Source organism: Seriola aureovittata, chromosome 10 (genome assembly GCF_021018895.1).
Source record: "Seriola aureovittata isolate HTS-2021-v1 ecotype China chromosome 10, ASM2101889v1, whole genome shotgun sequence".
In the NCBI taxonomy this organism is placed as follows: Eukaryota; Metazoa; Chordata; class Actinopteri; order Carangiformes; family Carangidae; genus Seriola; species Seriola aureovittata.
This window is the reverse complement of record NC_079373.1, coordinates 7,552,768-7,566,387: the sequence shown is the minus strand read 5'-3', so window position 1 is coordinate 7,566,387 and position 13,620 is coordinate 7,552,768. Positions and strand designations below refer to the sequence as shown.

Sequence of the window (13,620 nt, the reverse complement as noted above, 5' to 3'; positions counted from 1 at the left end):
CTGTGTCAAATGAGAGCGAAGAAAACATTCACAATAATTCAATCCAACACAGCAACACCACAGAGGAGAAAACTGAATATAATAAGCTCCATAAACATAGGATTTATCGCAGGGCATTGTATTGCATTGGATGTAGCAAGCTGTATCTAATAAAGCGGCAACTTAGTTTAATTGTACGTATGTGCATGCATGCGGGGGCATGTGGGGATGCATGCAACCATAGATCCTTCTGTGCACTTTATTCTACTGGGCTTTAATCTTCAGCTGTGATGAAACACAGATGTACTCATTCAGATGTGGCAACTAGAAAAATGGTAACATCAGTTTTCCAGCTTGGCGTACAGTATCATTTTTAAAAGCATCAACATGAACACACATTCACTCCGGGATATCAGTCAGAAATCCTTCCTTCCTATCCTTTTGTATTTGGCGTGCAACTCTCCTAAAATTTTATGCTACTCTGTCCATCAGGAAGTCGTATGAATTCGAGGATCTGCTCCAGTCGTCTACAGAGAGCTGCAGGGTGGACTGGTACGCTCAGTCCAGACTGGGCCTAACACGCACTTTATCAGAAGAGAATGTCTACGAGGACATAATAGGTAAACATACGCTTTTATTTTTCCTTAAACAAGCTTTGCAAATACAAATCAGTTTATAGCATACAATGACTGAAACAATCTTGTTCTATACTGAACTGCAGGCGTATGTGGTCCTATTTTTAATGCCCTTCATATACTGCATGACCCCTGAAGTTTCATCTCTCATACCAGCGTGTGTGTCATAGAGTTCAGTAACAGAGGTGATGAGGAGGCCAAGCTGTCTTTACTCTGCTCTGTTTTTTCTGATCCACTTTTAATTTAGAGCAACGCTGCTTCACTTTTATTAAAAATTATACGTAGAAACCTGACCTTCCTTCCTACCTTATTGTCTGCTGGGTTATGCCAACCCCACCTAGAGCCTGTTTAATTTCATAAGGTACAATAGCGGCGTTGTGTGAGGTCGTAATGTAGCTTAAGTTGGCTACTGAAATTGTCAGTGCAGCAGGGGGGCATGTGAATGGCTCAGAGCCAAGGCATGTTACTGGCAATAGCTTCAATGTGTCTTTGGTTTTCATCCCTGAAGCTGGTGTGTGAATGCTGCGTGCTGGCAACAATCAAATTAAGTTTCATTATGTTCGAGCGATGCCGCAGCTTATTTTGGATCCTTTTTATAGTTTCCTCCTTTCATTACAGTCGCGTTGTTCTTTAAAATGTTGTTCACCAGGCACTCAGCAGTGTCCCATGGGTAAAGTAACTCCGACCCGCTATACTGTAGCTTTAGCTGCAGCTCGGGGAAGCAGAGATATGGATAGTGTAGACAGTCATCAACCCCCACATGCAAACCAAGTTTCATAAACACACTTTAAACAGACAATTTACATGACTGATAGTGTTTACAGATCCAGAGGAAAGCAACTGTCATCAGGACATGTACGCACATCTTGATGACTGACGCAAACTCACGAGTGAACACACACACAAACACACGTGGAGATTGGTGTCAGGTTCTCATCAGCCAACAATGTGAAAAACAGTACACTGATCCCTTGTTTTCCTCAGAGGGAGAAGGAGCAGGGAACTGAACGTCCCTTTTTATCCTCCTACTCCTACAGGTCACATCTGGTGGATGGATTGATGTAGCAGAGGAGAGATACAGACAGACAGACAGAGACAAAGAGAGAAAAGAGGCACAGATTTTGGAAAATGAAACTGCCTCGCTCGTTATCTGCAGGGGAGGGCGAGTGGCTATAGAGTTACATTTAGCTTTAGCTGTGCAAGCATCTTATCACAGTAAAATATGAGCTATATAAGCAGACCGGCCTCCTCTGGTAGCTCTCCGCACATCTGGAGTAGGAATCGTCTGGCAAAACAAACATGACTGATATGGAAAGAATACTTTATCTGCTCTTTCGAAAAAGCGTGTGTGAGGCTGTTGTGTAATCCAGGTGACACTGATCTATTCCTTCTTTTTTTCCTTTTGAAGATCCTCCATCCAAGGAGAACCCTTATGAAGATATAGAGCTGGAGAGAAGTTGTTTGGGAAGCAAATGTGTTTCACCTGCCTCCTCATCTCCTGTCCCTGACACGCCAACTAAGGTACCTGATCGCCATTACATCACTATAAAAACAAAGGAGATTTAATGGGACCATTTCTACATTAAAACTACTTTCTAAAGTGTGTATCTGCCCCCCCCCCCCCCCCCCCCCCCCCCCCCTCCCCCCACAAGCTCTCCTCCAAGCCCGGCTTCTTCAGACAAAACTCAGAACGGCGAAGTTTTAAGCTCCTCGAACTACGCAAGACTGGCCGGGACACTGGTGTCTCCTCACCCTCCCGTGTCAGCCCGCCCTCCACACCCAGCAGCCCCGATGACACCCCCTGCCTCTCAGGAGACCCGTACAATCGCAGACGGAGGAAAATCCCCAAGGTATGGGAGTCTGAGAGGCATCTCACCAAGCCCCTTCTACTCTGTCTGTCTGTTATTTACGGTCCAGCGTACTGCTCAGGGAGCTTCAGAGCTGGTCCACTCATGCTTCCGTCTGGGGATGAGTAAGGCAGAGAAAAACTTTCTGACAGATATTTCCTGTGAGAAGTGTGTCCAGAGGAAGGCCTCCCAGAAGCTGTACTGAAGTGATCTTGGTAGGAGCCTGGCAGATGTTTGTTTACTTGCTTAAGGATTTAAAGATGGACATTTCTTTCTCTTTACCTCCTCCAGATGGTGCTGAAAATCAATGGCATCTTTGAGGCACGAAGAGGGAAGAAACGCATGAAGAGGGTGTCTCAGTCGACCGAGTCCAGCTCAGGGAGAGGTGAGGCCTCAAATACGACAGCAGGGCCACAAGAAAGACCATTTATTTGTTTTGATCCTTTTTAACTTATAAAACCCTATCCACTTTCTCAATGTCTCCACAAAGGAGCTTGTGTTTGTGTTTCTTCATCTCAAACACTTATTTCAGTACAATTCGGTGAAAAAGTTAGGCCATGGGAACAAGTGATTAGTTTCTGGTGCAAAAACAGATCCAGGTGCAGATCCTGGTGCAGATCCAGGAATTCTTTTAAAAGCTTTCTTAACGCTGGTAGCCATGTCTTTCTAACATTTCCACATTTCTATCTTGTACTGCTGCACCGGCATTCTGTGATTGTCTGTTATTCTGTGTTAGTTGATGCAAGTCTGTCTTTTCTTGATATTATATCATAGTTTGTCATCAATACTATCAACACTCTACCCAATGCAGGCATTTTTCAGCATGTTTTCTTTCCTGCAGCCGTCAGTTTGACCAGAAAGACTTTACAGGTCTACCTCCATAAAAGCCATAATACCTCATCATATGTATTCACTTAGTTTTATGGGCAAGGTTACCTTTTTGGGTCAGTTGAGACTGACCCGTGTATCAGAGGACCGGGTGGTGTTGTGTGTGCCAGGACTGAAAGCAATGAGAGCGAATTCCATGTGCTCTGAGTTTCCTGTGATTGTTATTTGCAGTCTCCTCACACTGATTTTCTTTTCACCCTCTTTAATGTAGTGACAGATGAGAACAGTGAGTCGGAAAGTGACACGGAGGAGAAACTAAAAGGTGAGAAAAGAAAATAAATACTAACATATCCAGTAGCTTCATGCTACCTACTGTAGCAGTTATTTCATTACTTACAGATAATCGCAATAGTGGGATGTGAACTGATTCTGATCAGTTTTCTTTCTTTCCATTGTTCCACTGTATCGCTAAAATCAAAACATACACAGATGGAAATACAGATTACGCTGTGGCCACACATTGGCTCTCTGTGCATACATGCACAGATGGATGTGGATCTGTATGAAATGTGCGTCTCCCTCCCTCAGCCCACAGCCAGCGTCTGGTGTCGGTTCAGTCCATGCTGAGGCAGACGGGGCGGTACCGAACTTTGGAGAGGGATCTGATGGAGTTGCAGGAGAGGAAACTCTTTGAGTATTTCATAGTCGTTGCGCTTCACAAAACCAAGGCCGGAGTTCCATACCTGCCCGAGGTCACACAGCAGTTCCCTCTCAAGGTAAAAGAGGAGAGAAATGTTACTGAAGCGAAACGAGTCACTGGAAATTTTATGTTAAACAATGCTGGGAAGGAGCGAGCATTTGATGACTGCTTTCCTACATGGATAGTGATAATTCAAGCTATATATGTCAGTTTATGAACACATTTGGAGGAACAACAACAGCATGCGTACTAAACATACTAAAGGTAGTAACGCTGCAGTTTAAGGCTGGTGAAGAATGATTATTAGGAAGAGGTTGACACAAATCGATGCCTTTTACAGTTTCATATTTACCTCAGTTCCATATTAATCTCAATAGCAAAGCTGTGTGTAAAACACAAAGGCCTAATATTTTAAACAGCATGATCTTTCGGGCATCGTTAAATTAATTATTCATCGTCACATGTTCTCTTATTTTTACTAACCAGCTTGAGAGGAGCTTTAAGTTCATGCGGGAGACTGAGGACCAGCTGAAGGTCATCCCTCAGTTCTGTTTCCCTGACGCCAAAGACTGGGCACCTGTCGACAACTTCCCCAGGTGAGTCAGAGTCATAGAACATAAAAAAAAAAGTAAAAATAAACGGGGACGCAAGCATTTCTCGTCAGAGCGGTAATAGCTCAGCTGTTTTCCTTGCTAATAAGCACTTGTTAGTGGAGAAGATGAAAGCCCAGAATGGAAATGACCTTGTGGCTTGTGAAGACGACTCTCCTTTGTGTAACGATAAGCCACTGACAATGACAAACGATTATAGGGAAAGAGGATGGATTTAGCACCTTACACCTGGTTTGCTATTACAAAGGCACCTCTTTTTTTAATGCTGTTTATAATTGGCCCTATTACCCAAAACCTCTTGGCCTCTTGAGCGTCTGCATTGTTCCGAGAAGAGAGAATGTCTGTCTTGACAGTGATGGCTAATAATTACCTGGAGGCAAATGTTCGATGGTTGAGGGGCCACTAAAAACACACCTGCAGACTGAGTCATTGAACTGGCTGACGCTCTGGCCTGTCAAGAAGGTCGTCACTGCTCAATGACTACCTGTCAGGCAGAGCTGAGGAAGCTTTATGTTGCTATTTGCAGATTAAAAGTGTCTTGAGGGTCCTTCCCTCTCAAGTACAAAGTCAGGCTTTTGTTTGCAGAAGTCCAGTCCAGAGTGGGATTCTCTGTATCCACAACAGTCTTTTCTGTGTGATTTTTACAGCTCTAAATAGTTTCCAGCACGTCTCAATTATGTTGTTTTTTTCCTCTCACTCTCTCTCTCTCTTCTATCCTCAGTGAAACGTTCTCATTCGTCTTGACTGGTGAAGATGGAAGCAGGCGGTTCGGCTACTGTCGACGATTACTGGTAACAGAAACAATTTCCCTCATATTTCCTGAATTTGATGATAAAATGATGAGGAAAAACATTTGTTCCTGAATGTGGCCTTAAAATCTCTGTGAAACAAAGGGCATGGGTTTGCTTCACTGGTCTAATCATAGGTTGTATTTGGATGAGCAATCTTGTGTCACTCCGGTGTTTTGAAGCCGTCTGTCTTTTTCTCTCTGGCTGTTCATAGCCCAGTGGTAAAGGCCGAAGGCTCCCTGAGGTCTACTGCATCGTCAGCCGCCTGGGCTGCTTCGACCTCTTCTCCAAGGTACAGACAGTGACATAAACACGAGTTCGCTCAAATCTGTTACTTGCATCCAGTGAAATTGCATTGCTTGGAATTGCATGTGTTGCGCAAACACATACACACAAGTTCAACCCCAGTAAAAACGTACAGAGCGGTACCACCCTTGACGCCCGCAGAGCTCCACCCACCCGCTGGCTGCAGTACAGAGACGCATGTGAACTGCAGCTGATGTGGTTACTGCAGTGGAAAAAGGTTCCCTGTAATGAGCCTCAGATTTATGAGTGTGTTGATCTGTATACCTAAATGTCTTTGAAGTGTACATCTGCCACTGGTAATGTGGGGTTTGTGCGGATACACCCATCGGCATAGGAGGGTAAATTCAGTTTATTGATAAGATAGCAAATTGATTGATAGCTGCCTCTGCATTGAAAGGAGTAAGTGCTGATGATATTCTGTATGTGTTTTATCTGTATCAGATCAAGTTTAATATTATACAGATGTGTACAGTATGTGTGTAGAGGGGTACACATCATGGATGCAGGTTGTTAGCCATTTGATGTAGTGGCTTTAACGTGTTTGGCAGATGCTCCTGTATCTTATTCAGTCTCCTGGTGAGATTGAAAAAGTTTATGATGATAATAATAGCGAGTGTGGTGCCATTACCTTGTATTTATGATGGCACCTGAATACAATGCAGTTGTAACTGTCAGCTACCTGATTCATTTCAACAGGAATTCCACTGTACAATAAATAAATTTTACAATGATATTGACAAATACCATAAAGTGGGGGATGAAAAATATGGATAAAATAGTCTATCACATGTATTTACAAAATGATTTCACAGACAAGAAATGTCTGTTTTTGGTTGACCAAGAAACTAAAACACGTGACAGGTTAAGGCACTTCATGCTATAATACTATAAAAATCCAATGAAAGCCATAAAGCACTTCTGTTCTTTTAAGAGCCTATAGTATATATAGTGTCTGTGTGTGTGTGTGTATATATATGTATATATGTACATATACACACGTATTTTTGTATGTATGTATTTGTGATTGCCAGTATTCAAGTTGCAGAGCCTCCTTCTTTTCCTTTTCTCAGATCCTGGATGAAGTGGAAAAGAGGAGGGCTATCTCTCCTGCTCTGGTGCAGCCTTTTATGAGAGGGATCATGGAAGCTCCCTTCCCTGCTCCAGGAAGGACCATCACTGTCAAAAACTTCCTACCTGGCTCTGGGACAGAGGTAAAATGATGGTGGTGTCACTGTGGAAAGCAGCTTTCTTGGAGGCAAACTCCACATAATAAATCTGACTAAAAATGACATAAACTATCATATCAGTGGCTTTCTCTAGATGCATGTAGTATGTACATTATAATCTGATTGTCCTTTTTGTTTTCTCTGTCTTTCCTACAGGTGATAGAGTTGTGTCGGCCGTCAGATTCCCGTCTGGAGCATGTGGACTTTGAATGTCTCTTCTCCTCCTTGAGTCTGCGTCTCCTTCTGCGAGTGTTTGCCTCTCTGCTGCTGGAGCGCAGGGTCATCTTCACCGCCGACAAACTCAGGTTGGTCTCCCGCAACATATCGTTACAGAGCATGGTAGTTGGCTTTCATACCCGAAGATCAGATGTTAAGTCGTTTCAGATGGAGCCGTTGAAGTATTTTAATTCATTCGTTTAATTCATCCATCATGATCAGATCAGGGAAAGAAGGTTTATGATGCTGAAAAGACCAAGAGGAAAGAGTTTGAAGGACATGACAGGCAGACCTCAAGTTGACAAGCAGTCTGAGGATAAGAAGATCTTGACCAAGTGTGAGAGGAAGGAATGCTGTTGTGTTATACAGTCGCCTTGGGAACAATCACTTCTCTGGAAAACTGTCAGGGATGCCAGATAGAAGGAGTTAGGCTTTTAGAGCGAACACGAGTGCACAATGACGTCATCACACCCACGCAGTTCACTCAAAGCCTTTAACTCTAAAGCTATTATCGCTGTGGTCGGGGTCAAAGGGTTTTTTTTTTTTTTTTTTACTGTTGTAGAGCTGCTTCAACTTGTGGGCTCAGAGGACTAGTCGTTGTAACCTGATGTAGTTCAAGAAACACCCTGAGGTTTCAGGCAGTATTAATACATTACAATATGTATTTCTCAGAGTTCACTTATAGATAGATAGATAGATAGATAGATAGATAGATAGATAGATAGATAGATAGATAGATAGATAGATAGATAGATAGATAGATAGATAAATAAAGCATCTATCTATCTATCTATCTGGATGGGCAAAAAAAAAAAAAAGATACTGACAAAATGTTGAAGCATTTGAAACATTTCTCACCAAAGTTCACAAGCACATCACAAGTCATTTTACATTCTCCACCATGGTGTGGAAACTTGGCTTTGTCAATCAGTTTTTTAATGAATTAACTGTGAGCAGATGCACACGCGGGAGAGATTATCTTAACGGTGTGGGGCGAGTGTGTTTGCTGCCGCTGTATAGTTTTTATAAGTGTTACGTCACACTCCCCTAAAAGATGCGTTTGAACATTCCTCTCGGGGTAACAGTGGGTTTGTTGGGGCAACAGAAATTAACTTTCAATATTATTTTCTAGACTAAGAAATGGGTGGCAGGAGAGACAGTTTTTTGAGGGGGGGTATTTTAGCACCATCTTGTGGTAGAGATTAGACTCTTCATTAAAACATTACATTTGGTTTGCTTTGTTTGTTGGACGTCTTTTTGTGGTATATGTTCTAATTTCTTTGTATAACATTGAGTTTTTGAAAAAAATCTAACTATAACTTATTATAACTATAATTAGCTAAGATAGATTTTATTGAATTAACATTATTAAGAACAAGAACTTCATCTTTCTTTTCACACATGCGCCTCATTAGGTCCATGTGCATGCGTGTGGTTAAACGTAACCACAAGTCACAAGACTCTAGCGCTGTGTTGACAGTGAACTTAAAAAGCTTCTTGCTATTTAGGATTTGACAGAATTTTCTGCTCAATCATCAGCTTTTCTTTTCTTTCTTCCATGTCAACAGTCTTGTGCTGTTCTGAATAAATCTTTCCTAACTAAATCTTGGTAGTCTTGCGAACATCAAAGTCCTCTTGTTTCTTTATTTTTCTCAGATGAATCTGATTCATAGACGTTTTTAATAAAGAACATTTTGAATCATAACAGGAAAAGCACTGGACCTAATAACATCAACAATGGCTTTGTTCTGGCAAGTAATATTGGTATTTGTCATACCTCTGGCAGGTAAACATGTCTGCTGTAAAAAACATGATATATTGTATATATAATGTATTTAAGATATGCATTTTTTCAAAGGCTCTTTGTAAGATGGTTTTTCTACCATATTATTTCATCCAAAATGATAAAAATAAGTTGTATGAGCATTAACCTCCTCATCTCTCTCTCTCTTTCCGCAGCACATTGTCTCAGTGTTGTCATGCAGTCGTGGCTCTTCTCTACCCCTTCACCTGGCAGCATACGTACATCCCCGTGCTCCCGCCCTCCATGTTGGATATCGTCTGCACGCCTACACCCTTTATAGTCGGCCTCCTCTCCAGCTCTCTGCCTCGACTCAAAGAGCTGCCCATCGAAGAAGTAAGAACATTTTTATTGTTGTTTGTGACATATAGATGGTGGTGCCCTTGAATCTCAACATTTCCTCCCCCTGAACAATAGCTCCAGGAAATGACATCACGCTCCCTCTGCTCTCCCCTCAGGTCCTGGTGGTCGACCTCGGCAACAGCCGCTTCCTACGACAGGTAGAAACCATAGAAACACGCAGACAACAGTGAAAATCCATCTATCATAACAGACGTCGGCTCACCCTTTAACTCCGTTACATTTGTAGTGGCTCTACCAGATGTTATGTGAATAAAAAAAAATGTTAATTCACTGTAGTATGTTGACTGTGTTTACATCTGTGTTCTTGCCTCCACAGCTGGATGATGAGGACTCCATTCTTCCTCACAAGCTGCAGGCGGCTCTGGAGCACGTGCTGGACAAGAGGAGGGAGCTGGCATGTGAGAAAGGAGATCTGCCCAATGGTGACTCAGCACTCTTATGGCTGCTTCTGTTTAGATGCATTTATACAGTATTTTTATGTTTTTATTCAGAATACTAAATATACTAAAGACAGTGCTGTGAAACAATCAAGAGTGAGGAATTAAAATAATTTTTTCAGAACATTTCCAGACACTTTCACTGACCTACTGTATCTTAAATTGTCGTTACACTTTCAGTACACTGTACTGCTACAACACATTAGTGCTTGGTGTGGCCACGGGGACAACAGACCTGAAAGTTTTAATTCACAGAGGTCACATCACTACAGTGCATTTTTACCAGAAAAGATTTATTTGTTGCATCATCCTCATCACCCACTTAAGGTACAGAATCACAAGTTGGTGTGTTTGTACATGTTTTTGTTATACATATAGTAAGTCAGTGTTAAATGTATCAGATGGTTTGAACATAACCCATCTGGAGCTTCTTACACACTCTGGACAACACACAGATTTTACATTGACATGGTCATTTGAAAGCTCTGAAATCACACACTAACTGACATGAACATTAAAAGTGATACAACAAAACAGCTGGGGACTCACTCTAGCTACTGAGGACACTCTGTTCAAGAAGCAGTATACAGTTCCAAGTTGTGTAGTTTTTCAGCTTGAGAGCATAGCTTTTGTATATGAAATATCTTGCAATGGTGTAAACAGTTTATCTCTGAACAGCTGAAAATGTTTGCTGTGTTAGTTTCAGCAAGTGAAGAATTCATTTTTCAAAATAGTGAGTAAAATGATCGATTCGAACAAGATAATAATTTGAGATAATAATGATTTATTGTTGTTTATCAACCTCGTACGGGTACTGTATTTAATGACCTTTGTATACAATATAGCAGGCTATCAAACTTCATGTGATTCAATTTTTTCTCTTTTTCCCTGGTTCCTCCTGCCAGACTCCAGCTGCCTCAGCACGGTGGTATCGGAGGCCTTTGTGCGTTTCTTCGTGGAGATGGTGGGTCACTACTCCCTCTTCATGGGTGGAGCAGAGCGGGAGGATGAGTCCGTGGCCTCCCCCACCTTGCCCAGCCCCTCTTCTGCTGCCTCCTCATCCTTTCAGCGTGAGGCCTTTCGCAAAGCGGTCACTTCCAAGAGCTTGAGAAGGTTTCTGGAGGTGTTCATGGAGACACAGATGTTCACCGGCTTCATCCAGGAGAGGGAGCTGCGCAGGCAGGGTCTCAGAGGTACTGAGATTTGATTACCGGCAATTGTGTTAAAGTACAATACAGTACACCATTACACTAGATGTGCTAGTTGAACATCTATACCAACTGTATGTGCATATGAAAAATGTTAAAGTCCTATTAAATTAGATTAAATTAGTATTTTTGCTAAGTGACTGTGAGTGTTTTTTTTTTGTAGAGAATAGAGAAAGTTTTCCCATTGACCTCAAAGAAATGTTACGCTAATTGACATATGTCCATATGACTTTAATTGTTCCTCAGCATCCAACATTTTTCAAAGCATGTAATTATAGTTGAGAAGACAACCTCCACTCAAAGTCTGCTTACTCAGTTCTTGGAGCTTTTGACCTTTTCACATGGACAACGCAGAGGATGAATTTTGCCTAGTTGTCATGTTCAAGCTTTTATAATTCAGAGAGCTTAGAATAATGTAAAGTAAACTTCATCTGCTGATGAGGACCATGTGATTCAATTCAATTCAACTGAACTTTATTTGTCCCTGTAACGGCAATTGTAGGCAGCAGCTCAGCACCCACATCAATAGAAACACACACAATAGATAAATAGATAAAAGAAGATTACTATTAATCACAAAACTAAAAAAATTCAAAGAAATCTCACTCAAATTTTCTATTTTAATGGTCAGTATATTTATATATTTTTTTATTTTAAATCTAGTGGTGGTGAGGATGCTCTTTAAAACATTTGACTATAAATATTTGACCTGTTTTGTTTCCAGGTCTGTTTGAGGTGAGAGCACAAGAGTATCTGGATTCGCTGCCTGGAAGCGAGCAACGAGGAGTCAACAAGTTCCTCAAGGGCCTAGGTGAGATTTAGTGTGCATCTTCCATCAGTCAATCAATCAATCAATCAATCAATCAATCAATCAATCAATCAATCAATCAATCAATCAATCAAGCAATCAAGCAAACAAGCAATCAGTTAATCAGTTAAGAGACTTTAAAAACTGCACTTTTGTTAAATGTTTTTACATATTTTTTTAAGTGTGATTTACATCTGTTGCTTTTTTCAGGAAACAAGATGAAATTCCTTTCCAAGAAATGATGCTTGGAGTCAGGATGTCGTCTGTAAAAGCATCACGAAGAGGTGTGCAGTAAAAAAAAAAAAAAAGGAAGAGAAGAGAGGAACATGCTCCCTGGGCGTGGAGAACGTGGAACAAAGGAAGTGAACTGGACTCGCAGTTTAACATGAGGGAATCTGCGGAAAGTTAGGGTTTAGCTCCCAGCTTCATTAGCCAGTCATTCCATTAGTGTTGTGAAGGGTTCACTCACTCAGCTCGGACCAAAACTCACTTACAACACGATGAATCAATGTCTTAACGGTGTCTAGTTTCACAGTTCCCAAGGTTTTGATGTGTTAAAGTCAATCTCTACGGTGTGTTACTGTATAGCACAGCACAGTGTAAATGTTTTTAGGAACAGTGTTCTCCGTTTTTCGCTCACTGACTTCACCTGTAAACCTGTAAGGAGGAGTGTCACTGAAGATCCAGTTTTGTACAATACCTTCTCATACATTCCAAGTATTTTCTATAGAAGCTTTTATAAATGCAATAGTACAACTTCTTCTTCAACAGGAGGCTTTTAAGTTAATTTATATTCTTCTTAGACAAATTTAATCTCTTTTTAAAATTTCCTTTAAATGAGCGCAAAGAAATCTCCTGTAATTTGTAATAGACTTTATTTAACAGAGTCTAGTCCAGACTGTTTGTAGACCACTTTGGGTTGTTGGGTATATGTACCACTGTTTTAAGTAAGTGACCTTTTATTGGAAAAGGACAGAGGACCAAAAAGAAGACTGAGGAAAATGTAAAGACAAGAAAAAAAGAACAATGTGAATATGTGTCTCACTTGGGTTTCAATAGTTGAAGTTGATGTTGAGGAATGATGTGTATCTTAGGTCAATCAGTATCAATGTGTTTCACAAAAGCGACTAGATCTGCCTTAAACTTGATTGAGAATGCAATAAAACTTTATTAATAAAGTGATTTGAATTAGACAAATGACTTTTTTTTCATACAGTGTATTTTGTCAACTATGTTGCTTTTGCTGTTTCTGGTGAACAAGTGTGTTTACTTCTTGTTTTACCAATATGATAAAACTATCTATTCCTTACCTGTGACATGAAACACACGAGTAGAGAAGAATCATACATCACTAAATAAGACTTCTGTTGTTAATAGTGCATTTGTTAGGCTATTGTATCACACAGTAAATATACTCTCTTAATGATACTGACAGCTGTGTCTACTGGGAGTATTGTAGATATTTTGTATTTGTTTATCAGCTCTTTGACTGTGCCGGAGGGAAGCAGACTTGGACTCAGGTAATGGGGACTTGACTCGGACTCAACTTGGACTCTTCTTTGGTGACTTGGACTCGGACTCAGGACTCGACTCGACAACACTGACTGTAGTATTACTGCCCTGAGCCACAGGTCACATCAGGCCAAGTAAGGCTGCAGCAAGTTACACAGTCTCACTCTGATACATAATGTTGAATTTACAATGTCAGGACACATTAAGCTAATATATATATATATATATATATATATATATAGTGTGAGTGTGTGTGTGTGTGTGTGTGTGTGTGTGTGTGTGTGTGTGTAAGGTAGCTTTTTGATTGTAGAAACATTATGACCAGGATTGAAATTGCAAAGTTATAACAGGTGAT

General features: G+C 41.0%; 1 protein-coding gene across 1 annotated transcript in view; it reads left to right on the top strand.

Annotated features, from left to right (window-relative positions):
- Window positions 1-12,953, top strand: part of si:dkey-82f1.1 (DENN domain-containing protein 2A) — a 35,651-nt gene extending 22,698 nt beyond the window's left edge. The window contains exons 4-20 of the mRNA XM_056387757.1: window positions 472-599; window positions 2,023-2,135; window positions 2,267-2,464; window positions 2,753-2,846; window positions 3,561-3,611; window positions 3,878-4,065; window positions 4,476-4,585; window positions 5,322-5,391; window positions 5,603-5,680; window positions 6,765-6,905; window positions 7,077-7,225; window positions 9,096-9,273; window positions 9,396-9,437; window positions 9,617-9,722; window positions 10,643-10,930; window positions 11,670-11,756; window positions 11,964-12,953. Of these exons, the coding sequence (XP_056243732.1) occupies window positions 472-599; window positions 2,023-2,135; window positions 2,267-2,464; window positions 2,753-2,846; window positions 3,561-3,611; window positions 3,878-4,065; window positions 4,476-4,585; window positions 5,322-5,391; window positions 5,603-5,680; window positions 6,765-6,905; window positions 7,077-7,225; window positions 9,096-9,273; window positions 9,396-9,437; window positions 9,617-9,722; window positions 10,643-10,930; window positions 11,670-11,756; window positions 11,964-11,995 (2,053 nt within the window). The 3' untranslated portion in view covers window positions 11,996-12,953. The remainder of the gene's footprint in view (window positions 1-471; window positions 600-2,022; window positions 2,136-2,266; window positions 2,465-2,752; window positions 2,847-3,560; window positions 3,612-3,877; window positions 4,066-4,475; window positions 4,586-5,321; window positions 5,392-5,602; window positions 5,681-6,764; window positions 6,906-7,076; window positions 7,226-9,095; window positions 9,274-9,395; window positions 9,438-9,616; window positions 9,723-10,642; window positions 10,931-11,669; window positions 11,757-11,963) is intronic.
- The last annotated feature ends 667 nt before the right edge of the window (window positions 12,954-13,620 follow it).